Source organism: Sitophilus oryzae, unplaced genomic scaffold (assembly GCF_002938485.1).
Source record: "Sitophilus oryzae breed Bouriz unplaced genomic scaffold, Soryzae_2.0 scaffold_227_pilon_pilon, whole genome shotgun sequence".
Lineage (NCBI taxonomy): Eukaryota > Metazoa > Arthropoda > Insecta > Coleoptera > Curculionidae > Sitophilus > Sitophilus oryzae.
The window spans coordinates 3,106,483-3,134,350 of record NW_022146782.1 but is presented as its reverse complement, the minus strand read 5'-3'; the positions used below and the strand labels follow the sequence as shown (position 1 = coordinate 3,134,350).

The following is a 27,868-nucleotide window of genomic DNA, read 5'->3' as shown; positions in this document are numbered from 1 at the left end:
ATAATGAAGTTGATTATCGCAAAAGCTTCTTCATAAAATAAGCTGTATGCATATTTTAACATTTTGTGCTGCTAGATTTCCTGTTAACATAGCACGATTCAAAAATATCCTACAACATAATATTGGAATGTTCTTTTAGAGTCTGTACTGTGAAATTCGTCAGTTAATGACATACGTGAAAGAAGGACATGGAGGTTCATTCAGAAGAGTAGCTCTAAGTGCTTTACTGGATACAGCAGAGAAAAACAGTAAAAAGGAAGGAAATATACAGACTACCAGAGTAATACGGTAAATGATTTTAAATTGTTTAAATTAAGAACAGTTTTAAATGATTATCTTTCTAGACATATGCACCAATCTTCTGCAAACGTTGATGATAACGACACTATTGATAACCAAGGAGAAAGTACCACCTACACTATTGATGATAAAGGTGTAGTTAGGAAGCTTCTATTCAAAAAACGAAGCACATCTTCTACCTGTGCTGTATTAAGAGTAGTTTTTATAAAATATATTTATTTTTCTTACCAAATTTCTTGTAGAGCTTGCTAGAAACCGAAACCGAAGAATTCGGAAAAGCTAACCAAAGTCCTTTGGGAAACCTGAGGAAGAAACATCACATCTTGACACCACGCCAAAGTGAGAAAGCTTTGGGAATAGTTCCGGACACAATAAGTCTCAAGTCAACAAAAAAATCTAAAATCGGAGGTATAGTAACCAACTGGTTTAAGAAAGGAGACTCCCAATCTGTTGATGAATGCGAAATGCCTGATAATGGGGATAGCTTTAATGATACCGCCAGTTTTATCAGGTACAAAAAATGTTTTTTTTTTATATTTCCATCAACATCTTCAATGTCTCAAAGTTTTAGGCAATCCTCAAAACACTACCAACAAAGGAGTTCCAGAGGACATGTAAGTCACACTCTACAGAAAGCTAAAAGACGCATGGAAGACAAGTTAAAGTTTCTAAAGAAGGGGAAGAAAAAAGATGGGAGTATGGAGGAATCTGGAGGGGGTAGCAAGTGTGCGTATCAATATATTTTTCTTTGCAAATCTAATTTACTATTTCTTGCGTTTATTCAGTACTGCAGAATTTTTTGGGTTGTCCATATATCTTGTAGGTTAACGCCTCACAACCACAGAGAATGTCCCTACTCTGTCTGGTTATTTACTCAAAGTCTGCGGTTAATATCTCCATTAAAGTGGCTCAATTTGTATATTTTTGTACATTTTTGTCTCTTTGTCATCGTGGTTGTCTATTTTAAAGACCTTATTTTGATTTTTCTAGACTCTCTTGTCCAATAATGACTGTCCGCGTTTTATTTTCAAACCATAAAATAAAAAACCAAAGACTTTCAGCCTCACAAGACTTGCTGCCTGTTAAAGCAACATTAGAAGGGTTATTATCAGTGGCGGATACAGAGGGGGGCATGGGGGCCGGGCCCCCCCTAAAATCTGTAAATTGGGTTAAATATTAGGCTTTTGGGCATATTAGAAATGGCGCCCTAAAAGGCATATTTTGCATTATTTTTTAGTTGGCCCCCCCCCCTAAAATAAATTTCTGTATCCGCCCCTGGTTATTATTATAATGCCAGTCTTAAATCTTTAATACTTATTTTTGATAAAGATGTTACTAACAAGTTTAACAGGTTGGGGTTTCTTGAATGAAGCTTCTGATAGAATTTTCCACCTATATCTGAAAACAAGGATTATTTTTTGTACATCACCCAGTATTATAACTCTATAATATTACTTTTGGCCAGGAAAAATCGTTAACAGTTGAAATTTTTGGACCTGAAATAGTATTGATGTTATATTCCATCAGTATCTGAAGAAATAAATAACTGCTTATACCGTGCTGGCAACTGTTACTCTTGGGTCGGTATTTACATGTGTGGAAGTAAATCGCATAGGGCTCTTATTAAGTCGGAGTGAAAGAAATGGGACGGCGTGCTATTGCGGCGTTGCCGGTACGCCTTTCTCTGTCAAGTAAAGTAAAATCACGATCGCAAACCGTTTATTTTTAAAAGACTTTTTTTTCGAAAAGATAACTAGATAAAATCATTAGATATGTTTCTGAGCATCTGAAATGGAATTATAAGGATATCATATTTTCAGCAATCGTGTAACTTTTTTATTTATAAAGATTTTCACATACTCTCTCTGGAGAAAATATAGCAGAAATGTTAAGAAAGTTTTTGAAAAAAACTACAATCAATTATTTCTAATAGATTTCTAGATATCGATTTTTGAATTCAGAGTTCTAATAGCGCGAACACTTAAAAATTTTGAAGCTATAGGGAAAATTACAACGACTCGTTAATAAATAAACAAATGAATTATCACGAGACGTAATTAAATCGTGAAGCTGAAAGCATAATGTACACCGTTCCCTAGAACTTTAAGTACTGACAGAAGTATTGATTGGGTCGACCAGCGACACATCTACTATATCCCCATGATACAAGGAGGGTTAGATAAGATCCTTGGCGGTCGCAAATCTGTTCCCCGCGCGCATGACGTCACTCGGGTAGTAATTTTCTGTTAAGCTCCGCCAACTACATGCGCAATATCTTTTCTCAGAAGATCGCTGGCGGTGGCAAATCGGTTCTTCGCGCGCATGACGTCACCGGGATAGTAATTTTCTGTTAAGCTCCGCCCAGTACATTCGTAATATCTTATCTAACCCTCCTTGTATCATGCTATCCCCTTCCACGTCTCTTAGTAATGTGCACAATTTTTGGTTTATTTCATACGTTTGGCAACGTGTTTACTGTCGTCTCTTTGTTCAGTACATTATAAACGCATTGTAAGAAGAGTTTCTGACATACGGAAATCTCGACCCAAGACTAACCTTTGCCAGCCCTTAGTATACCCATTGATGTTTTAATATTAATTTTTGTCAAAGTTGTTTTAGAGAAGCGGCCTTAAACAGGCAGAGTTTTAAATACAGTGATGCTTCTAATAGCAGGTTTCATCCACATCTGAAGACAGAGATTCCTTTAAGTACATCCCTTGGTATTTATCCCTTTTTATTGGTCAAAAGAATCATTAATAAGTTAAAGAAGGATTCTAGGTACATTAATGCTTCTGATGGTATCTTCCTTTGAAGAGAATGTGCATATATTTTCTATATAATCGATTTTGAGTGATTTTTTCAAAAATTACTAATTAAATTTCAGGTTTCAGTCGAAGAAATTCATTTGAAATCGGAGAAACATCACGAGAATCTGAAGTGGTGTTTTTAAAGGAACGAAAACTCATTCCTACTGGAATGGTGTACAATGGTACCCAAAGACTAGCTTTTCTTCTAGAAACATGCCCACCTGGTACTGTCCCTGATGCCTTTTTGTTAGCATCTGCATTAGATTTGGTATAAACATATAAAAATATCATTAAAAAGAGTTATATTGAATTTTTTTTCAGCCAAACTCAGCAATGGTAGCCAGAGCAACTCTGTTTTTAGAATGTGCATATTTCGTGCATTGTTGTAACAAAGGTTACCCTGCCAGAACGTCTCTAAAAAAATATTACTAAAAAAATTTCTTGCTAGGTCAATGGCCCTCTTGGATGAAACTAAGCTTCCCAATGTTCAGACCTTCAGGCCCTTTACCAACCCGAGGATCCTCACACAGTGGTAACCGAAGATCACACATCATGCAACGAGCAGCTGGCAAAATGTTCCACCAATGGGCTGAAGTAATTGGGCACAGATTGGAAGAAATGATCAACGCAGATCAGGAATACCTTAACGATATGCATAGCATGGTATAAAAATAAAATAAAAAGAAAAATCTGCAGGTTATTTATGATAATCTCTAGGTTAATGATCCAGATAAACAGAAAGAACTTCAGATACAAGACGAAGAAGAGGATTATCTGGATGAAGCCAGCATCTATTCTTACGGTTCTAACTGTCCCATGCCTTTGAGGTTGATTGCTTGCGTTCTTCTTCAAGAAATTACAGCATTCCTTAGGGAGACTTATCAGACTCTGCCCAAAACTTGCAAATCAGCTGGTAAGGCTTTAATTTTGAGATAACAAAGATAGGAATTCTTATATTTATTATTTTTGTCAGGTAAAGAAAGGCCACCTCCCTGGGAGAAGTTCTACAGCAAAGAAGCCAATAGACGATGGAGCATGGCATTGTCTTCAATGGGTCACTCTCAAACCTCAGCTCAAAGCCTACAAAGCATTACTGGCGATCGAGACCCTAGTTAGTAATAATTAAGGTCCCCACTAAAATAGCATAATATTTGTGGGGTCCTTTATAGTTTTCTAGGAAAATGGTTGTATTATTTTTATGTTACAGCTCTTGGACAGGCTGAAAGAAAAATAAGTTTCGTGTTGCATGAGCCAGAGCCAGACCACAATGAGTCGGAAGCTAGCAGTAATGCCACTGTCACCATGCAGGTAAGCTCTGTTGGTTTCCCAACATTTTCTTTTATAAAAAATGTCTTTTTATTTCTTTGTTTATGGTACTGATTGGGTCGACCGCGACGAATCTGCTATATCCCCTTGCACGTCTCTTATTCTCGGTTTATTTCATACGTTTGGCAACGTTTTACTCTTCTTACTTTGTTCGATACATTATAAACGCATTGTACTCTTCGTACGGAACTCTCGATCCAAAACTAACCTTCGCCAGCCCTTGGTATATGAAAATACTTAGTTTTTCTAGCATTTTCTTTTGTTCTAGGCTAGCCAAAACCCCGAAGACGGTAAGAAGAGCCAGGGCAGGCCGTACCTGCTCAGGAGGGGCACCGCGGCTCCTAGCGGAGGTTCGTTTAAAAGACGTAGTTTAAAATTAAGAAGGGGCACTAAAGAAGGAAAAGATATGGAAATGGAGTGTAAGACATATATGATCGATTATCGACTGGTGTTGTTTGCTGCTGCCGATGCTGACTGATATGCTTGTATAGCGCTTGGTTTTATTTCCATACAGAATGCAAACAAGTTATTAAGTCTAGCTAGTTTAAATAGTATCTTTGTAATCAAAATTCTGTTATGTGTGTTTCCCCCAGACAAATAATATAAATACAATCGATACCAATTAAAATTTTAGTTACGTAATCGAGGGCGCGATTTTTAAATCCATTGTTTCCAACCATGGACATATTCGGCGCCGGGCTGACTAACTGGAATTTAAACTTCCCGCTCTACTGTAAAAAATGTCAAGTAGCCACATTTATTTATTTGTTTCCCGACATTATCATTCGTTTTGACACTTTAGTTTTGTATTACGAGTTTTTGCAGATCTAGCAGTCAAACATTGTTCTTTTTAGAACTTTTTTTAGTGGGAAGTGTGCAAGATAGCTTTTTTTTTCTTTTTTCTTTTCTTTTTTTTTCTTTTTCCTTTACTTCCTTTTCCTGTTCCTGTTCCTATTCCTGTTCCTTTTCGTTTTCGTTTTCGTTTTCGTTTTCGTTTTCGTTTTCGTTTTCGTTTTCGTTTTCGTTTTCGTTTTCGTTTTCGTTTTCGTTTTCGTTTTCGTTTTCGTTTTCGTTTTCGTTTTCGTTTTCGTTTTCGTTTTCGTTTTCGTTTTCGTTTTCGTTTTCGTTTTCGTTTTCGTTTTCGTTTTCGTTTTCGTTTTCGTTTTCATTTCATTTTTTTCGTTTTCGTTTTCGTTTTCGTTTTCGTTTTCGTTTTCGTTTTTCGTTTTCGTTTTCGTTTTCGTTTTTCGTTTTCGTTTTCGTTTTCGTTTTCGTTTCGTTTTCGTTTTCGTTTTCGTTTTCGTTTTCGTTTCGTTTTTCGTTTTCGTTTTCGTTTTCGTTTTCGTTTTCGTTTTCGTTTTTCATTTTCGTTTTCGTTTTCGTTTTTTCGTTTTCGTTTTCGTTTTCGTTTTCGTTTTCGTTTTCGTTTTCGTTTTCGTTTTCGTTTTTTTCGTTTTCGTTTTCGTTTTCGTTTTCGTTTTCGTTTTCGTTTTCGTTTTCGTTTTCGTTTTCGTTTCGTTTTTCGTTTTTCGTTTTCGTTTTCGTTTTCGTTTTCGTTTTTCGTTTTCGTTTTCGTTTTCGTTTTCGTTTTCGTTTTCGTTTTCGTTTTCGTTTTCGTTTTCGTTTTCGTTTTCGTTTTCGTTTTCGTTTTCGTTTTCGTTTTCGTTTTCGTTTTCGTTTTCGTTTTCGTTTTCGTTTTTCTTTTTCTTTTTCTTTTTCTGACATTATCATTCGTTTTGACACTTTAGTTTATATTACGAGTTTTTGCAGATCTTGCAGTCGAACATTGTTGATGTCAATAATAACTGTTTATGTATGTATAATTAATTTACTTTTGTCTAAAATATTTTTATTAAAAGAAAATATGCAAAAGTAGGCAAATATGCTGTGTCGATCGTGACTAAAAGTTTATTTGGTATGATCTATATTTATCTTTTATACATGTCTGTGGTTTCACCATATTTAAGAAACACATCGTATACATATATACAAAAAAAATGTATGACCTAATAACTTAACTTTAAAAATGCATTATTTATTTATTACGCCTATTGCTTAGTACATGATTAACATAAGTATAAAAAACAGTGGCTGAATTGCTGAACAATATTATCTAGATAGATAGATAGTCTGAAAATGAGGTTATGATTGAGAGACTATATTATATTTCATTTTATATTTTTTGCTAAACTGTAGTAGAGCAGCGCAAAGTATACTTAAAGGCTTAAAATGTTTTGAACTATATTATCAGTATTATATATAAGATGACTGATGACAGGTGTGTAGAGCAAGAGTATTGACTTGACTTGAAGCATATATTATTGTACAGTGTGTTTCCATCTCTTTAGCCTATTATTAAAAGGAATTTAATGAATGTCACTCAGTATAAAAGATAATTTTAGAAACGCTATCAGATTTTTTTTCCGAATCATGTTCTAACAGGGAGAATACAAGAATGTGTGAAAAGGACTGATTCCATTCAGTCCAAACGCAAAGTCAGCTCGCTGAGTGACAGAAGTGACACTTCGGAACCGGGTGCCACTGGGGAAGTGAGCGGAGAAGAATCACCAGGAATCCTTAGTGATGACCAACCACCGGAAAGTCCAACTGATAGCAATGATGCTGATGACACTCCTAAAAACATGCCATGGCTCAAGGTAGTGCGTCAATTTTTACACCAATGACTATATATTTTTTATAAATGTTTTGACTACGCTCACTAGTTCAGTCATTGGGGATCAAAAAAGGAGCCTGCTTGGAATAAAGTCCGGAAGTTTTGAAACTTTGCAGGTTTATAGGTTTTGGGGCCCCGCCATTTTACCAAGATGGCGCCCAAAATAGGTATTTTGTGAATATCTCGAAAACTATGCGTTTTTCGGGAAAATTTGAGTAGAGCAAAATTAAAGAGAATAAAATTTCCTATAAAAACGGTTTTATGAAAATTTTCGCTAAAGTCAACCGTTTAGGTACAAAATCCCTGAAAATTTTACAATTTTACGTAAAATATGATATATTATGTATAGTCGATTTTCCGAAATTAAATGTGGATTAGGGTTCACTAAAACTGGTTTTAGTTTAGTTTCTTCAATTTTGCCATGAAACAGTGACGTAGCATTAATTCGCTCATTAAGTTAAGTAGTGTTTTTATTTCGCTCATTAATTTATGAATAATTAATTGTCGTGCTGGACAGCATTCATTGCGAACTTACACCAGGTTCAGCACTGGTCTGGTTGTACCAAAGATGCCGAAGAATGGGGTTGGAAGAAAACAAAAACAGGCATTACTCCAGTCACAATGTTGAAAGATCCAGCTCCAAAATCCCTATTGGCATTTTTATCGTGTAAATGTAAAACCAACAACTATGGTAAAGCCTGCGGATGCAGAAAAGCAGGATTAAAATGTTCAATGATTTGTGCATACTGCAATGGGAAATCCTGTGACAACGTCACTGAAGTGTCACTCGACGAATCCGATGAAGAGGAGTTGGACTTGCCTGTAGCTATCCCTCTGGCGGCTGAAGATGAAGAGTTGGACGAATTGAGAGACCAGCCTGATGGGCCCAGCACAGCAGACACGATCGACTTTGACATCAATGAGCCAGATCCGTCGGGCTTGTCCAGATAAGTTAAAGTTTTTAATTTATCTAGTGGAGTAGGCCTCCGGGGAGACCACGTTAAAATAAACGCGCCATATACTTTACCTCTTGGGTGGTGTGGAAACAAATACACATTTTCAATAATTAAAATTAATTTTTCATAAATGAATGAGCGAATTAATGATACACCACTGTTTTATGACAAAATTGAAGAAACTAAACTAAAACTAGTTTTAGTGAACCCTAATCGACATTTGATTTCGGAAAATCGACTATACATAATATATCATATTTTACGCAAAATTATAAAATATTCACGGATTTTGTGCCTAAACGGTTGACTTTAGCGAAAATTTTTATAAAACATTTTTTATAGAAAATTTTATTCTCTTTAATTTTGCTCACCTGAAATTTTCGCGAAAAACGCATAGTTTTCCAGATATTCACAAAATACCGATTTTGGGCGCCATCTTGGCAAGATGGCGGCGCCGGCGGCAAGTCTAGAAATGTGCATTTTATGGATTTTAGTTAGAGACCCCAAAACCTATAAACCTGCAAAGTTGCAAAACTTTTTTCCAAGCAAAAATCCCCAATGACTGAACTATACGGTGTAAGCGATAGTATCATACTAATTAAGTACGAAAAAAATGTATTAAATTGTTAACAAAAGGTACAAAACTGGTATCGACGTATAGCACATATCAATTAAATATAATATCAGAAAAATAATTATTCAATTCAGTAAAAAAAACGCTAAAAAGGTAGAGTGGACTGTTTATTTACCTATGAAACGTAACTCCTGGCTCTTTCTTATCGCTGCTGCTTTTACACTTGAAAGCTGAGCAACTAATGACCATTGTAATAAAGTTTATACAAAGTTCACTACACACAAACTATTAAAAATCGCTAAAATTGTCGCTGATGACTCATTCGTTAAAACCAAAAAAATGGCGTATAACGTCACAAATTCTGCTGCAGCCTGTATATGTGCGTTACATGTCCTTGTATTATTTAGCCATTGTTCTACACAGATTTTTATTAATTCTGAAAATATTTGCACTGACTTAAAAAACACCCCGTATTTTACTATTACAATAAATATATTCTACTAGGTGATGGTTCAGATATCCAACGGAATGTATTTCTACTGCAATCACCAGAATTTCTGTCATCCATTCTGCCATAGAAGAGTTATGAGAGGATGTTCTAGGCTGATTAAAGCTGTTAGAAAGGTGTATGGTGAGGAATTTGGGGTTATAGATGACAAATTTGTTAACGAATCAGAAACAAAGAAGAAATCGAATAAGAAAGACAAGAACAATAGGAAAGTTTCGGATCAGACTAGTTCTCAAGTCAGTCCAATCAGAAGAAAGGATAGTGTAGGTAAAAGGGACAGGTCAGTATTTATACATGAAGTAAAGTATTTTAAGTAGGAGTCATATTGACATCAAAATCAAATTTCTCATGTCAAAAAAGTCCCAGACACCAATTTTCATCCAAATATTGACGTTACTTCAGAAATTATTTGGAAAAAATCGAAATAAAAATGAAATTTCTGCACCCTGTATCTCCGAAACTAAGCATTTTAGGACATATAGTCTGTCCAACGAGAAGATCCTTGACAGTGATAGATGTGTCTGTCATTTTAATTTCAAAGTAGTTTATTTTATTTTACAAAGAAATAAGTTGGTACAACTGGAACGCATAGCAGGAAATTAATATATATGTATTTAAAATTTGACTGACAAGTAACTTCAAAATATTGTGAAAAAAAAACTGTATAAAACTGAAAAAATGTAACGAGTTATTTTATTTAATAAAAAACGGTATGTGTTAATACAAAACAAACAAAAACAAGACACCACATACCAAAAAATATAAAAAGAACTAGGTATTTCTTACTTTCAAGCTTTATGAAACTTCCCGCATTTATGATTATATTTATCAATATAACTTATGTACAAATACAAATTTGTAATATTCCGCAGGAATAAATAAAACAACATAAATAAAACAAACTACTTTATTAAGAATAACACTTACCAAATTTTACACCTCACAGGTTGATTAATTAACTTTAATCTTAATTTTTTTTTAAACCAGTACCTTTTGACATTATTTTTCTGCAGTACTAAAATCCATTATTTACCTATCGTGTGATGTCGATATTTTACAGCTACTCCAGTTTTTAGTATGTGTTTAGTATGGTCCTTCTACCATATTCGAGATGCACTTATCTACGACGAGATGGTATACGAACTTCATTGATAGTAACTTTATTGGGGTATCTGTATAATACTTTCTGCCTGGGCAGCGAGTATTAACCATAAACTGTGCTCTGGGTTCTACAGTTAATTTTCACTCGATTTTTCCTCCACTTGACTTCAAAAGACACAAAACACACGTAATAACTGAATCAAAATGCATCATCTTCCAAAACGCAGGGTATTTGACAAAAGTTGTCACAAAATTATAACCTATAATTTGGCAAGACTTTGACAAACGTCAAAAATCTAAAGGCGAGTTCATACGCATTGGCGTCCGTTTGTCGTTCGTCGTTCCGTCAAACCAATAAAATTGAAATACGATCTGTCATTTTTGAAATAAACCAATAAAACTGGTTAAAAACAACAAGTGACGACGCATGACGAATTTATATTTAAACCCATCCATAGTTAACTTAAAAATTATTAGAATTTTTTTTAGTAAAATAAATAGATTGGTATGGGACGTCATCTGCTTTTCTTCTGTCATCGTCTGTCGAAATCTTACCTGAGAAAAAAAACAGAGTATACATTTATACGAACTTTTTTACTTATTTTTATCTGCAGAATATACTGCCGAAGTTTCCGGAATACAGTTCGGACCACCCTGTACTAGTCATTTTTAAATAGTCCCATGAAGTAGGTACCTATATAAATTAAAAATTATTTCATATATCTTATTTTTGCAGAATTGACAAGAACTTGGATGGTTCTCAAGCCAGCAAACTAGCTTCCAAAGACTCCTCGCGTGACATTGCTGACTCTGATGGAGGCAACAGTTGCTCTAAAAACGTCGATGACGGAAGACCCACCGAAGCACCACCAATATTAAAATATATCCAATCCCAAGTAATTTAAATTTATATTCAAAAAAATTAAAATTCTTTCTTCTTTTACTTAGAATTAATTGCTATGAAAACTATAATGCTCTTCTATATGTATATAGGTCAAAGACGCCTATCATGCACCCTTAGCCACCCTACTAAAAGGAGCCGTCATACTAACCGAAGAAAATTTCTCCGACATCGTTCCCGTGGCTTGGGAACTTCTTCTCGAGATGAACCAAGAAGTGGCAGCTGCCGCGGCATCTTTGTTCATTTTAAGTGCTGTCAAAGCGCCGTCACAAGTGACAGAAATAATGCAGCACGGATTAACCAATACAAACCCTGCAATTCGAATAAATGCCATCTTGAGGTATGTATACCTACTTTTTATTAATAAAAAAAAGATATTGGATATTAATTCTATGAATAAATCAGCAATATCAGGGAAAATGATTCCTTTCTCTGTCTCGATTTTTGACTGAGATCTACCGCACACTGCACATTTTTATCACAGATTATACAGATTAAAAACTTTGTTTTTTCTTTATTGTTTTTCGTGGTTCCAATTTTCGGAATCGGGCACTAGTTAGGTTACTAGTTTGCGCACATAGCACGCCCACTTATGACCTCTAAAATTGTGCACAGCGCCTGACCGGCACAGTTATTAGAGAGATATCGGAAAACCGAATAGCGTCATCCAGTATTTACGCGTACCTTATCATGGTTACGATATGCGCGAGTCAATTTTTAACGCAATGCCCGCTAATAACGTTACCGCCTCGCGTAATTTGCGGATCAATTACATCAAGCGCTATTTCTAAATAACGTTTAAAAATTGCTTAAATAGGCATGTGCGGGTATTTGACAACCGGGGCTGACAGGCGAGATCTTTTATTTTAGGTTATGTTTGAATTGTTTTGAATTATTACTTTAGTTTTATTATGTAATTTGATATTTAAGTAGCTGGGATTAGTTTTAATTAAATAAATATGGACCAAAATATGGATTCCACCTCTTCCAATATTAAAGAACCTATAAAGAGGCTTAGGTTTACAGCAGATGACGATTTAGCCCTTCTAAGAGAATTTGTTGCTTGCCCTAAACCCACTGGCAGACGTTGAACAATAAAGCACTGGAAATAAGCACTTTAGCCCTTTAGTTTTAAAATACATAGTAAACAAAACAATTTCAAAGTTAGGTTAAGTTTAAATAGCGGACGCGACGCGAACAGAATTCTTTCCGATCCGATAACTATAAATGAAGAGAGTTTATACCACCTCACGTAAAGGAAATAACACCTGGCCTTATTAACGTCCATGCACGCTATTCGGTTTAGCGATATCTCTCTATTACGCTGTTTATTGTTATTTACGCGAGTTTATTTTTGCGCACAGGAAATTTTACTCGTTTGCACATCGTCATAAAAAACAATTTTCGTACCACGAATTAGGGATAAGATTTTTATCTGTATACATATAGTATACTTAATCTGTGTTTTTATATTATAATCTATCTAGGTTTCAAGTTTTATGGAAACTGAGGTTTCAAGTATGGCCTAGGATGGAGGAAAATGCTCATGTTTTGTTCAAAATTCCACCTCCTGGTATAGAATTCACTTTGCCATCTCCAAAAATTGGTATAGAATCCTTGGATGTAGTTGATTCTCCCTGGGAACTGTTGGTTAAAACTAAAGTCGAAGAAGTAACTATCAATCAAGAAAGACACGTATGTTTTGTTTTCAAAAAGATATCACACATGCCTGTAGATTAATTTTTTTTTGTAGAGATCTTTGGTAACCGCTACAAAGACACGCAAAAAACAACAGACTGAACTAATCAAGATGGCGCTTCAAGCACAAGACGATAAAAAACGAGAAGCACGAGAAAATTTCTTGATCACAACTATCCCGATTACCATTCAAGCGGCTCACGAACCCAGCCTGTACCATACCAGTGAAGAACATGAAGATGGTAAAAACATTTGTCATTGAAATAAGTGCCAGTATTTTAACTATTTAAACATACTACTACTATTTAAGACACCCGATCTAATAAATAACAACAGCACTACTTACTTAATACATAATTTATTTCTGAAAAATCTTCAATAATTCTTTCCAGATGATGATCAACCTGATGGACAGACAAGGAACACAGGTCATCACCTCCATTCAGCCCATTCACTGTTCCCATCTTGTCTCTGTTCTGCTGTAGTGTCAATAATAAACCTACTTGATGACGCGGCTGTGTCAGCAGATGGTTGTGCTGTTTACGAAGTTGCCTATTCAGTAATCTGGACCTGTCTCGTTGAAGACAGTGCGTTATTCTTGAGGTAATAACTATCCAGATACTGTTAAAACCATTTCTAAATAAAAAAAACAATATTTCTTTCTCCTAGGTACATTTTGGAGCGTCTGACAAGAGATCAGCAAGAACAGATGTTCAAAATCCTAAGACACTTGATCAGGTTTATACCAAAACTGCCCCAGCAAGCTGCGTTTGCTTTATACAATTACATAATAGGTTATGTAATGTTTTATGTTCGTAGTCCTCACGAGGAAGGGCAGCAGCTTATTGGTTCTGCGTTGTCTCTACTTTGGATGGTAAGGAATTTTTTGATATCTATACTAATATATAAAATCCTTAAGTGACTGACTCACTGATTAATCACGATCCTGCTCAAGCCACTCAACGTAAGAAGCTCAATTTTGGCATACAGGTTGATTCTAGGATGTAGAGGTTCGATAAGAAGGGATTTTTCGTAATTTCAGTTCCAAGGAGGTGAAACCACCCCTCAAATATTACAATATTTTTTATATAAAAAACGGTCAAGTTTCCGAAAAAACGCTTAAAATTTTATTTTGTTTTTTACATATTTTAAGATTTTTAAAAATGTATACAGGGTGTTTCAAAAAATCTGGTCATTGATTAATCACGATCCTGCTTAAAGCGCTTGACGTAAAAAGCTGATTTTTGGAAAACGGATTGACTTTAGGGTGTAGAGGTTCGATAAGAAGGGATTTTTCGAAACTCGAATTCTAAGGGGGTGAAACAACCCCTCAAATATTAGAATATTTTTTATTTAAAAGCCGGTGAGAGAACCAGACAAGAACTCTCAAACACGTATATTTTATTTTGTTTTTCTGTTAATTTTCTAGAGAAACAGCGGTTTTTTGAACTTGGCCCTTTTCCTACGGACCGGCAAATGATTTTGAATACGGGTACACCACACCCTTGTCATCTGTACATCGTTTCCAGGTGGTCTCGTTGCGGCACAACCCTTAATAAATGAGCTACAATTTTTTTTCAGTCTAATTTTAGGTAAAATGGCGGTTTTTTGAATCTGGCCCTTTCCCTACGGACCGGCAAATGATTTTGAATACGGGGTGGTGTACCTTTGTCATCTGTACATCGTTTCCAGGTGGTCTCGTTGCGGCACAACCCTTAATAAATGAGCTACAAATTTTTTTCTGTTAATTTTCAAGAGAAACAGCGGTTTTTTGAACTTGGCTCTATTCCTACGCACCGGCAAATGATTTTGAATACGGGGTGGTGTACCCTTGTCATCTGTACATCGTTTTCAGGTGGTCTCGTTGCAGCACAACCCTTAATAAACGAGCTACAAATTTTTTTCTCTTAATTTTCAAGAGAAACAGCGGTTTTTTGAACTTGGCCCTTTTCCTACGGACCGGCAAATGATTTTGAATACGGGGTGGTGTACCCTTGTCATCTGTACATCGTTTCCAGGTGGTTTCGTTGCGGCACAACCCTTAATAAATGAGCTACAATTTTTTTTCAGTCTAATTTTAGGTAAAATGGCGGTTTTTTGAATCTGGCCCTTTCCCTACGGACCGGCAAATGATTTTGAATACGGGGTGGTGTACCCTTGTCATCTGTACATCGTTTCCAGGTGGTCTCGTTGCGGCACAACCCTTAATAAATGAGCTACAATTTTTTTTCAGTCTAATTTTAGGTAAAATGGCGGTTTTTTGAATCTGGCCCTTTCCCTACGGACCGGCAAATGATTTTGAATACGGGGTGGTGTACCCTTGTCATCTGTACATCGTTTCCAGGTGGTCTCGTTGCGGCACAACCCTTAATAAATGAGCTACAATTTTTTTTCAGTCTAATTTTAGGTAAAATGGCGGTTTTTTGAATCTGGCCCTTTCCCTACGGACCGGCAAATGATTTTGAATACGGGGTGGTGTACCCTTGTCATCTGTACATCGTTTCCAGGTGGTCTCGTTGCGGCACAACCCTTAATAAATGAGCTACAATTTTTTTTCTGTTAATTTTCAAGAGAAACAGCGGTTTTTTGAACTTGGCTTTTCCTACGGACCGGCAAATGATTTTGAATACGGGGTGGTGTACCCTTGTCATCTGTACATCGTTTCCAGGTGGTCTCGTTGCGGCACAACCCTTAATAAATGAGCTACAAATTTTTTTCTGTTAATTTTCAAGAGAAACAGCGTTTTTTTAACTTGGCCCTTTTCCTACGGACCGGCAAATGATTTTGAATACGGGGTGGTGTACCCTTGTCATCTGTACATCGTTTCCAAATGGTCTCGTTGCGGCACAACCCTTAATAAATGAGCTACAATTTTTTTCAGTCTAATTTTAGGTAAAATGGCGGTTTTTGAATCTGGCCCTTTCCTACGGACCGGCAAATGATTTTGAATACGGGGTGGTGTACCCTTGTCATCTGTACATCGTTTCCAGGTGGTCTCGTTGCGGCATAACCCTTAATAAATGAGCTACAAATTTTTTCTCTGTAATTTTCAAGAGAAACATCGGTTTTTTGAACTTGGCTCTTTACCTACGGACCGGCAAATGATTTTGAATACGGGGTGGTGTACCCTTGTCATCTGTACATCGTTTCCAGGTGGTCTCGTTGCGGCACAACCCTTAATAAACGAGCTACAAATTTTTTTCTGTTGATTTTCAAGATAAACAGCGTTTTTTTTTAACTTGGCCCTTTTCCTACGGACCGGCAAATGATTTTGAATACGGGGTGGTGTACCCTTGTCATCTGTACATCGTTTCCAGGTGGTTTCGTTGCGGCACAACCCTTAATAAATGAGCTACAATTTTTTTTCAGTCTAATTTTAGGTAAAATGGCGGTTTTTTGAATCTGGCCCTTTCCCTACGGACCGGCAAATGATTTTGTATACGGGGTGGTGTACCTTTGTCATCTGTACATCGTTTCCAGGTGGTCTCGTTGCGGCACAACCCTTAATAAATGAGCTACAATTTTTTTTCAGTCTAATTTTAGGTAAAATGGCGGTTTTTTGAATCTGGCCCTTTCCCTATGGACCGGCAAATGATTTTGAATACGGGGTGGTGTACCCTTGTCATCTGTACATCGTTTCCAGGTGGTCTCGTTGCGGCACAACCCTTAATAAATGAGCTACAAATTTTTTTCTGTTAATTTTCAAGAGAAACAGCGGTTTTTTGAACTTGGCTCTTTACCTACGGACCGGCAAATGATTTTGAATACGGGGTGGTGTACCCTTGTCATCTGTACATCGTTTCCAGGTGGTCTCGTTGCGGCACAACCCTTAATAAACGAGCTACAAATTTTTTTCTGTTGATTTTCAAGATAAACAGCGTTTTTTTTTAACTTGGCCCTTTTCCTACGGACCGGCAAATGATTTTGAATACGGGGGTGGTGTACCCTTGTCATCTGTACATCGTTTCCAGGTGGTTTCGTTGCGGCACAACCCTTAATAAATGAGCTACAATTTTTTTTCAGTCTAATTTTAGGTAAAATGGCGGTTTTTTGAATCTGGCCCTTTCCCTACGGACCGGCAAATGATTTTGAATACGGGGTGGTGTACCCTTGTCATCTGTACATCGTTTCCAGGTGGTTTCGTTGCGGCACAACCCTTAATAAATGAGCTACAATTTTTTTTCAGTCTAATTTTAGGTAAAATGGCGGTTTTTTGAATCTGGCCCTTTCCCTACGGACCGGCAAATGATTTTGTATACGGGGTGGTGTACCCTTGTCATCTGTACATCGTTTCCAGGTGGTCTCGTTGCGGCACAACCCTTAATAAATGAGCTACAATTTTTTTTCAGTCTAATTTTATGTAAAATGGCGGTTTTTTGAATCTGGCCCTTTCCCTACGGACCGGCAAATGATTTTGAATACGGGGTGGTGTACCCTTGTCATCTGTACATCGTTTCCAGGTGGTCTCGTTGCGGCACAACCCTTAATAAATGAGCTACAAATTTTTTTCTGTTAATTTTCAAGAGAAACATCGGTTTTTTGAACTTGGCTCTTTTCCTACGGACCGGCAAATGATTTTGAATACGGCAAAACATTTTGAAAATGGGTGGTGTACCCTTGTCATCTGTACATCGTTTTCAGGTGGTCTCGTTGCAGCACAACCCTTAATAAACGAGCTACAATTTTTTTTTCTCTTAATTTTCAAGAGAAACAGCGGTTTTTTGAACTTGGCTCTTTTCCTACGGACCGGCAAATGATTTTGAATACGGGGTGGTGTACCCTTGTCATCTGTACATCGTTTCCAGGTGGTCTCGTTGCGGCACAACCCTTAATAAACGAGCTACAAATTTTTTTCTGTTAATTTTCAAGATAAACAGCGTTTTTTTTAACTTGGCCCTTTTCCTACGGACCGGCAAATGATTTTGAATACGGGGTGGTGTACCCTTGTCATCTGTACATCGTTTCCAGGTGGTTTCGTTGCGGCACAACCCTTAATAAATGAGGTACACATTTTTTTCAGTCTAATTTTCATGAGAAACAGCGGTTTTTTGAACTTGGCCCTTTTCCTACGGACCGGCAAATGATTTTGAATACGGGGTGGTGTACCCTTGTCATCTGTACATCGTTTCCAGGTGGTCTCGTTGCGGCACAACCCTTAATAAATTGAAATTTTGTTTGTTTTTTTTTTGTTTGTTTCTGTTTGTTTTTTTTTTGAATTTAAGATTTTTTAAAAATTAATACAGGGTGTTTCATAAAATATGACCATTGAGTAATCACGATTCTGCTTAAACTGCTTGACGTTTAAAGCAGATTTTTCGCACACGGATTGTAGGTGGGGTGTAGAGGTTCGATAAGGGGGGGTTTCTCGAATCTCAAATTCCAAGAGGTTAAAAACGCCCATCAAATATTACAATATTTGTTATTTAAAAAACGTTTAATCTTTCGGGAAAACGCTTGGACACGCATAATTTATTTTGTTTTTTTACATATTTTGAAATTTTTTAAAAAAATCATACAGAGTGTTCCAAAAAGTTGGGTAATTGATTAACCACGATTATGCTTAAACTGCTTGGCGTAAAAAGCTTATTTTTGGCAAACGGATTTTTCGAAAGTCAAATTCCAACGAGATGAAACTACCCCTCAAATATTACCAAGTTATATAATAATATCGCCATATTGTTTTTTCTCATGCTGACATAAATGTGAGAAAATTTTATCCAGTTTGTATGTTAATGGGAATTCTTGCTTTGCTTTGTCATCACCATTACAAATGATTAATTCGACGCGAACGAAATCGCGGGTACACGCTAGTAGTTTATAAAAATACATCTCCATACACACAAGTTTTTGTTTTAGGTGGTTCATAGTGTGCACGGAATAATGTTCAAAGATTTAAAACAAATTTTACGCAAGGAACAGTGTGATGCTTCCATATTACTTACTGCAAACGTTCCATCAGCTAAAAAGATTATCGTTCACGGACCTCAAGGCAAAATAAAATAAAAAAAGGTACAATAAAGTATCTACAGATTAATGTTTCAGATCCGGATGCTGGAGGAATTCCTACACAGTTTCAAGTCAACGAAAATACTCAGTTCTGGCAAATATTGAAGGAGGCTTTGGATTTTTTCAGGATCGAAGAAAGCAAAAAAGAAGAATATTTTCTCACGGACTACAAAACACGTAATACAAATTCTGATGACTTTTTTTCCTGTTATACTCTTCTAGATAAAGCGAGCATATACAGTATGTCCCCGGATTGTCTTTACAAGAGGAAAAACTTTTTTATTATTGACATTTACTACAACAAATTTTAGTTATAGCTCTATTAATATCTTTATTTGTAGATCAAATAAGAAATCCATCTGCCTATGTCAGAGACTACTATTTTTTCAAGCGTTCCCAGTATCCTCAGTTGGAATTGGTTCATATGGAACCAGAAGAAGGGTTCCATGCACTGCAAAAAGAAGAGTTGGTTCACAAGTTCGTTGAAAGTGGCAAAGTTTTACTCACATGGGCGATCCTAAAGAATGTAGATATGGTAAGTCATTGGATATATACAGAGTGGATCATTATTCCATAAAAGATGCATACCAGTCTTCTACATTATTCCAAATTTCCAATACTTTGTGAAACTATAAAACAGGGAATTTTTGTAAGAGACCCTATACAGTGTCGGCAAGGAATGTTCTTGGGTGCCGAGTTTCGTATGAACCAAGAATATGTTTTACAGGGTTTCTCGTATATGAATAGAGGTACAAAGATGCGGTTTTCACATTACTATGCTACTTTTTTATGAAACTAAAGGTACTACACACAGATGTGGTCTAGTCCTGTCCTAGCCCTCTTAGTACCTGAAATACAGAGCGAATTTTAAATTGTTGCATTTTTTGACTCCCCTCGTATCTCAATTGTCTTATATCTTAGCAAAAAGGTAAAAACTGTGTACTATAGAAATTTTCGGTCAAAATTCAGTGGCGTAACTAGCTTTTCGCTGGGAGCTGTCATTTTTGAAATATGACCCAAACTTGTTTTTGTTTAAATGGCATAATGTGCTTTTATTTTATTTGCCTTGTTATAAGCTTTCAAAAAAATATAATTTGTACTTGGTTATAAGCGGGAAGGTTTTGCAAAATCTACAAGAAAAAATAATATTATACAGGGTGAGTCTTAAATAAGTGAAAGTATTTTTAGGTTTGGTAGATCTCGATAAAAAAACATATATTTTTTCTTTGCCGCTTTTCAAATAAGTTCAAAATATCCGAGTTATTTTACTTTAAAAATTTCCTAAAAAAAGAAAGAGTTTTTGCTTAAATTTTGTGAATCACTGGATCTTTTCTGGATTTTCTTTCTTGTAAATTTAAAAATTTTAATTTACTACCTGTGTTGCCATATTATCAAGAAATGACTAAAAACTAAGGTCGAAATATACTAGCCTTAAAAATATTTGCACCTTCATACTCACCCTATATAGGGTGTTATTATTCTAAACACCCTGTAGGATCTAACTTAAATATCATTGCATATAGCTTTTTCTTAATCTCTATAAAACTCACTTACCAATCTTCAGTACTCCAAATTCAGAAACAATAGCGTCACTGACAATTTTTTAGTATACTGAAATCTAATATTTTTAAATAAATAAAAATATTAGAAAAACTACTAGTTTTAGGTATATAACATTATACAGGGTGTCCCAGAAATAAGTGCAAATATTTTAAGGGATGGTAGATGTCGATAAAAGAAACATATTTTCTCTTTATCGTTTTTCAAATAAGTCCAAAATAACGGAGTTATTTTACTTTGAAAATTTCCAAAAAAAAATATTTTTTTGCTAAAATTTTGAGAACCACTGGATCTTTTCTGGATTTTCTTTCTTGTAAATTTAATCTAATACCTATGTTGCCATTTTATCAAGAAATTATGTTTTTTAACTAAAAACTAAAAAAAAATCCAAAAAATATTTCAAAAAATTTCGAATTTTCAAACATTTTTTTTCGTGAAAAAAACATCATAGGCGTGTTTCTGGGGTTGAAGTATACTACCAGTTAAAATACTTGCACTTATTGCACCCGGTATATAAGAAAGTTATAGAATTTTACGCAGAATCTAAAATTGAAATAAAAAATATAGTTACACGTTTAAATAAACATATAATATGTTATGTCCTCCACAATTTTTTGACGCACCCTGTAGGTATACTAAAAAAAACTTTATTGTTTAACATTTTTTCATAATTCAGAAAACAAACGAGATAAACTTAAACAAATTTTAAAACTCTGTTATCGTTTATAGGTGGTGCAAAGGGTAGTTTTTCTGCACGAAGAACTCATAAAATTGCCCTCATTCCCAAGAAAAGCTCTAGAATCGAACTTAGATCTGTACAAAAGCGGACCACTAGGCAAAGAATTGTTGGGTTTAGATGTCCTACACAAATTCATGTGGGTGCGCTTGATAGCGAGAATGTTCGAAGCCATGGCTGGCAATTTTGCGTACTCTGGAGATATCCATTTATTCGTCAACGTCTTAAATGGAGCCTTGATTCTTCACACAGAAGACGCCTGTATCCTGAGATACGTTATGGCAACTTACATCAACGCAGCCTTTCATTTCAAAAATATATTTTCTACCAATGGGTAACAAAAAAATACAAAACCAATATTATTAAAAATATCCTAAATTTTTTTAGATATCTTCTTATAATGCCGACTCTTCTGAAAATCTACTCAAATCACCAGACAAACAAACTAGTGACAACCACAATAGAATACGCAGTGAAAGAATTCTATACTATGAATCGAAAGCCTTTTATACTGCAAATGTTTGGATCTGTTTCAGCAATGCTTGATACAGACGAGGAAGGCATGTATGGTAACGCCCACAAGATACAGTCAAGCTGTTTGTTTAACTTGTTGCTAAGGTATGAGGATTTTTTTATCATTCTGTATATATTAGTACATAAATTAAGCTCTGCCTGTTTTGCATTAAGATCTGTTTCTAAGGAGCTTAACTTGTCAGTGGCTAGAACTGTTTATTATGCACTTTTTGAGTCGCCCTCAGATATGCCCTTCCATTCTGGGGCACGTGTTGTACGACTCAATTTGACCGCATTTTCAAGCTCCAGAAGAGAGCTGTTCGATATACACTGGGACTAAACAGCAGAACTCATTGCCAGGACTTTTTTAAAAAATTAAAAATATTAACTCTTCCTTCCTTATTTATATTTGAATCCGTTTGCCTAATACGTAAGCTAGAAAAAAAAATAGCTTCTCAAGAAAGGCCATCTCACACTTATCCACTCAGGAACGCGGAGCAAGATCTTTATCTACCTACCCCACGCTCAGAGTTAATTAAAAGTTCAATATTATACAACTCGAAAAAAATGCACAGTCACCTGCCATTTGAAATCAAATCCATAACATCATTTTCTTCATTTCGCAAAGCATTGAAATCTTATTTACTAGACAAGGCTTTCTACGCGGTAAATGACTCATATTTTGATAATCGAATTTGATCTTGTAAACACTGGTCTAATGTTTGCTATTATATTTACCAAATGACATCGAAATAAATGTATTTAGAGGTCATTGATATTTACTATAAACGTACTAAATATTTTTGAATCTTATTTTTATTTTTTTATTCTTTGACATTTATAAATGTTTATTTTAAACAATAAGACTGACAATGTAATCTGTATATAATGTTTTGTATTCTCCTTTGTTTGTTTACTTTATCTTTGTCTACAAATGTAAAATTTTTTGACAATAAAGACATTTATTTATAAATATAGACTGGGTATACATAATGAGTTGCTTTGATCCATCATTTACCAACAAAATGCAAACAAACCGCAGTTTTGGAGCTTACTTAAACAGAAATACTCTACAACGTTTTTTTTATAATTTTAGTCTGGAAACACCATCTCCAGATCCTCTAAACATCGCCGAATTGGTGAAAGAACCAGTGAAGGCTATAGATTTCTGTTATCACGATGAAGACAACGATGTCACCGTTCTGGATTGTATATCTATGTGTGTGATGGTCGTATCTTATTCTGCTGAAAGCTGTAGAGGGTATCAAATGATGGTAAGCAAGAGACATTTATCATTAAGAAATTATATTCAAAATAGCTTATTTTTGAATAAGATGTGGCTATAATCCGGTGGTTTAATATATTTTATCCACGACTCGTCTATAATTTGATTATTATACATGAGTTTATGAAATAATAATAATATTCATTATTCACTAGTGAATAATGGTTTCATTATTCACCGCTTCCACGGATATCTCGATCCAAACTCCAAAGTGCCACCAACTGTGCTCGATCCAAACTGGCTTGGAATGCGATTGTACGCACAAAATTAAATTAGTTAGCTTGTTAGCTACCTAGTTAAAGAAAATTTCAATGTTTTGTTTCCATGTTACTTACTCGTTATACTCGTTCAATATTTTTTGACATAATAAATATAAAATAAATTAAAAATAAAAATTTATATTAATATTATCTAAATTTTTTTGATAGTTCTGGATAAGGTATAGTATTCTACTCGCATATAATGGCTGTTATTCACTTGGATGATTTATGATCATAAACTTCATCCGCATGAATAACAGCCACCATTATATGCTCGTTGAATAATATACCATTCCAGACTCATCTATAATTTGATTATTATACATGAATTTATAAAATAATAATAATATTCATTATTCACTAGTGAATAATGATTTTATTATTATAATATAATAATAACAGCCACCATGATATGCTCGTTGAATAATATACTATTCCACGACTCGTCTATAATTTGATTATTATACATGAATTTATAAAATAATAATAATATTCATTATTTACTAGTGAATAATGATTTTATTATTATAATATAATAATAACAGCCACCATTATATGCTCGTTGAATAATATACTATTCCACGACTCGTCTATAATTTGATTATTATACATGAATTTATAAAATAATAATAATATTCATTATTCACTAGTGAATAATGATTTTATTATTATAATATGATAATAACAGCTACCATTATATGCTCGTTGAATAATATACTATTCCACGACTCGTCTATAATTTGATTATTATACATGAATTTATAAAATAATAATAATATTCATTATTCACTAGTGAATAATGATTTTATTATTATAATATGATAATAACAGCTACCATTATATGCTCGTTGAATAATATACTATTCCACGACTCGTCTATAATTTGATTATTATACATGAATTTATAAAATAATGATAATATTCATTATTCACTAGTGAATAATGATTTTATTATTATAATATAATAATAACAGCCACCATTATATGCTCGTTGAATAATATACTATTCCACGACACGTCTATAATTTGATTATTATACATGAATTTATAAAATAATAATAATATTCATTATTCACTAGTGAATAATGATTTTATTATTATAATATAATAATAACAGCCACCATGATATGCTCGTTGAATAATAAACTATTCCACGACTCGTCTATAATTTGATTATTATACATGAATTTATAAAATAATAATAATATTCATTATTCACTAGTGAATAATGATTATATTATTATAATATAATAATAACAGCTACCATTATATGCTCGTTGAATAATATACTATACCACGACTCGTCTATAATTTGATTATTATACATGAATTTATAAAATAATAATAATATTCATTATTCACTAGTGAATAATGATTTTATTATTATAATATAATAATAACAGCCACCATTATATGCTCGTTGAATAATATACTATTCCACGACTCGTCTATAATTTGATTATTATACATGAATTTATAAAATAATAATAATATTCATTATTCACTAGTGAATAATGATTTTATTATTATAATATAATAATAACAGACACCATTATATGCTCGTTGAATAATATACTATACCACGACTCGTCTATAATTTGATTATTATACATGAATTTATAAAATAATAATAATATTCATTATTCACTAGTGAATAATGATTTTATTATTATAATATGATAATAACAGCCACCATTATATGCTCGTTGACTAATATACTATTCCACGACTCGTCTATAATTTGATTATTATACATGAATTTATAAAATAATAATAATATTCATTATTCATTAGTGAATAATGATTTTATTATTATAATATAATAATAACAGCCACCATTATATGCTCGTTGACTAATATACTATTCCACGACTCGTCTATAATTTGATTATTATACATGAATTTATAAAATAATAATAATATTCATTATTCACTAGTGAATAATGATTTTATTATTATAATATGATAATAACAGCTACCATTATATGCTCGTTGAATAATATACTATACCACGACTCGTCTATAATTTGATTATTATACATGAATTTATAAAATAATAATAATATTCATTATTCACTAGTGAATAATGATTATATTATTATAATATGATAATAACAGTTACCATTATATGCTCGTTGAATGATATACTATTCCACGACTCGTCTATAATTTGATTATTATACATGAATTTATAAAATAATAATAATATTCATTATTCACTAGTGAATAATGATTTTATTATTATAATATGATAATAACAGCCACCATTATATGCTCGTTGTATAATATACTAATTTATTACTAAGTACTGTATGGTCGAAAAAAAGCCTGTCAATGTATTATTTTTACTCCAGCGAAATACAGCAATAGATAAGTGTAGATATTATTTTTATCTAGGTGATATTAGAAGCGATTTTACCGTATTACGTAGACAAAATCCAGAATTCCGTTTACATAGCCAACTCGATAAAACGATTCAAGAAAAACGAACGAGATATAATCAACCAGCTCTCGATTGCAGTCAGATGTTTGATAGAGAACTGCTCAGAATTGACCAAGTAAGTTTTTTGGACTCGAAAAAACACGAAAAACAAAACTATGGCGCTCGGGACGTGTTCAATGAATGCCAGTTTTTTTAGAGTTAGTATATTTTTATTCTAGGCCGCTCTGTATAAATCCGCGTTTGCTGTTTGAAGTTTTACAATAAAAAATGATGCTAAGCTAACTTGAAAAAAATAGATTTTCATGAATTTCAGAAAAAATAATATTGTTCTGCGTATAAATAATACAAACTATGAATTACCAATAAGTTATATATAGGATAGTGTGTCTCATAAATCGGTGTAAGCATTTTAAGGGTTGGCAGATCTGGACAAAGGAAAAAATAATAAATAATTTTTAAAATAAATTAAAAATAACCGAGTTATTTAATTTTGGAAATTTTAAAAAAATAATGCTTATAAACACAAAAATATGCAAAATGTTGATAATGTAGGAGATGGCAACATTGGATAGATCTCGTTAGAATGTCAAATTATTTCAGGGGAATGAACCTGAGGCACTCTGGACAATTTTTTGGGCAAAATAAAACTTATGCGAGTATTTTCCGACGTCGAATTACTTAAAACACATGCACATATTTAAGAGACACGCCCTGTATAATCCTGAAAGTTTTCTAGTAAAATTTAAAGAAAAAACTGATTAGGAACTGCTTAGTCTAAACGTTCCAAATATTTTTTACTCAAATTTCATAGTAATAAAATACTTTTAAAAATAACACTAATAAATTTCCTTTGATTTAGTTTAACTCAGTTATAACTACATAATATGTTTAATATGTTTTCAATTTCATATTTATATACCTACGACGATTGTTTTTATGTTAAAGAGTGTTTAAAAATGAAAAATTACTTGATAATAGTTATTCTTTTAGAAAAAATAGTTTACTGAATATTTGTTTCGATCTATTGTAAATAATTTCAAAAACCATTTTGGATGATTTAGTAGTTAATATTTAGGTACTAAGAGAAAAAAATGCTGGTAGTACGTTAAATTATTTCTTTAAAACATGGCACATTTCCTACAGTGGCGTGCGGAAAAATTTTAGAAGAGGAAGCGATTCGATAAAGGTAAAAAAAGTCGAAAGATATTTTTGTATACCTACAGACTATATGTATAATTCACTATCTAAAAAACTTGGTTTCTTTTTGTACCCTCTTCCATGGACCGTACGCCCCTGGTTTCGTATAATTAGAGACAGGCTACCAATAATTTTTATCTTAGTCTTTTTTCTCTAAGAAATGTGAAAAGTTTTTTTTATCAGATGTTTGGAAAAAAAGGTATAATTAAACATTTCACATTTCCTAATTTGAACATGTTCTACTTCAAAAAAAACACGAAATTCGACCAGGAAGGTGACGAATTTTTTAGTGCGATAGAATCAATGACTAACCAATACAAGGACGCCTATGGTGGAGGCTTTAGGCAAAACTTTTAAGAAAATTATTTTTATATTATATAAAAAGCAGACATTTAACAAATAAAATTAAAAACCATCGAATAAGAAATTTAAAAAAATAATTTATGAAACAATTAAGTTTTTTTACACGGCACTGGCAAAAGACCATTGGTGACAACTGGTAACAAGTCTGTTCCTGATGTTATTAATCCTTGTATTCTTTAGTCATTGGATAGAATAATAGAATGAATTCGATTCAAAGGTTTTTGTGTCTCTCCATGATTGTAAACAAAATGGAAGAACAAACGTTTAAAATACATTTTTAGAACAGTTTTTGTTTTGTTTCATACCAAATAAACTTTCAGTCACGTGATTAAGCTTGACCGGCACAGTGTTGCCACTTTTATATATTTTCTTTTAATCAAAATATTTTAGGAAACAAAAATAAATTAAGGATAACTATACAGGGTTGTTCACCACATACGACACGGAGTATTGTAGCTAAACGATTAGATTTTTACAAATTTAAGTTTTGGGTTCGTCGAAGGACTATTAGAGGTACAATTTAAAAATAATTTTACAAGATACAGAGTGTCCCAAATAAATAAAAAATATCAAAGTTGTATTTTTTAAATGGAACACCCTGTATATTATTGCATCTTTAGTTAAACTACGATTAAAATAAAGGTAAATTTGATTAAGGTT

General features: G+C 33.7%; 1 protein-coding gene across 5 annotated transcripts in view; it reads left to right on the top strand.

Moving 5' to 3' along the window:
• LOC115884265 (protein unc-80 homolog) overlaps nt 1-27,868 on the top strand; it is a 70,018-nt gene that overhangs the window by 20,730 nt on the left and 21,420 nt on the right. For 4 of the 5 annotated variants that reach the window (XM_030902781.1, XM_030902780.1, XM_030902779.1 and 1 more), the window contains 26 exons: nt 140-288; nt 345-486; nt 543-811; nt 866-1,026; nt 3,185-3,375; nt 3,429-3,501; nt 3,556-3,770; nt 3,825-4,020; nt 4,081-4,218; nt 4,315-4,415; nt 4,702-4,852; nt 6,876-7,090; nt 9,142-9,425; nt 10,983-11,142; nt 11,240-11,487; nt 12,635-12,842; nt 12,901-13,087; nt 13,238-13,448; nt 13,515-13,719; nt 18,702-18,834; nt 18,888-19,028; nt 19,193-19,386; nt 21,141-21,481; nt 21,535-21,765; nt 22,757-22,934; nt 25,603-25,763. In XM_030902781.1, the coding sequence (XP_030758641.1) occupies nt 140-288; nt 345-486; nt 543-811; nt 866-1,026; nt 3,185-3,375; nt 3,429-3,501; nt 3,556-3,770; nt 3,825-4,020; nt 4,081-4,218; nt 4,315-4,415; nt 4,702-4,852; nt 6,876-7,090; nt 9,142-9,425; nt 10,983-11,142; nt 11,240-11,487; nt 12,635-12,842; nt 12,901-13,087; nt 13,238-13,448; nt 13,515-13,719; nt 18,702-18,834; nt 18,888-19,028; nt 19,193-19,386; nt 21,141-21,481; nt 21,535-21,765; nt 22,757-22,934; nt 25,603-25,763 (4,883 nt within the window). The remainder of the gene's footprint in view (nt 1-139; nt 289-344; nt 487-542; nt 812-865; nt 1,027-3,184; nt 3,376-3,428; nt 3,502-3,555; nt 3,771-3,824; nt 4,021-4,080; nt 4,219-4,314; nt 4,416-4,701; nt 4,853-6,875; nt 7,091-9,141; nt 9,426-10,982; nt 11,143-11,239; nt 11,488-12,634; nt 12,843-12,900; nt 13,088-13,237; nt 13,449-13,514; nt 13,720-18,701; nt 18,835-18,887; nt 19,029-19,192; nt 19,387-21,140; nt 21,482-21,534; nt 21,766-22,756; nt 22,935-25,602; nt 25,764-27,868) is intronic. The other variant, XM_030902782.1, reaches the window with a different exon arrangement.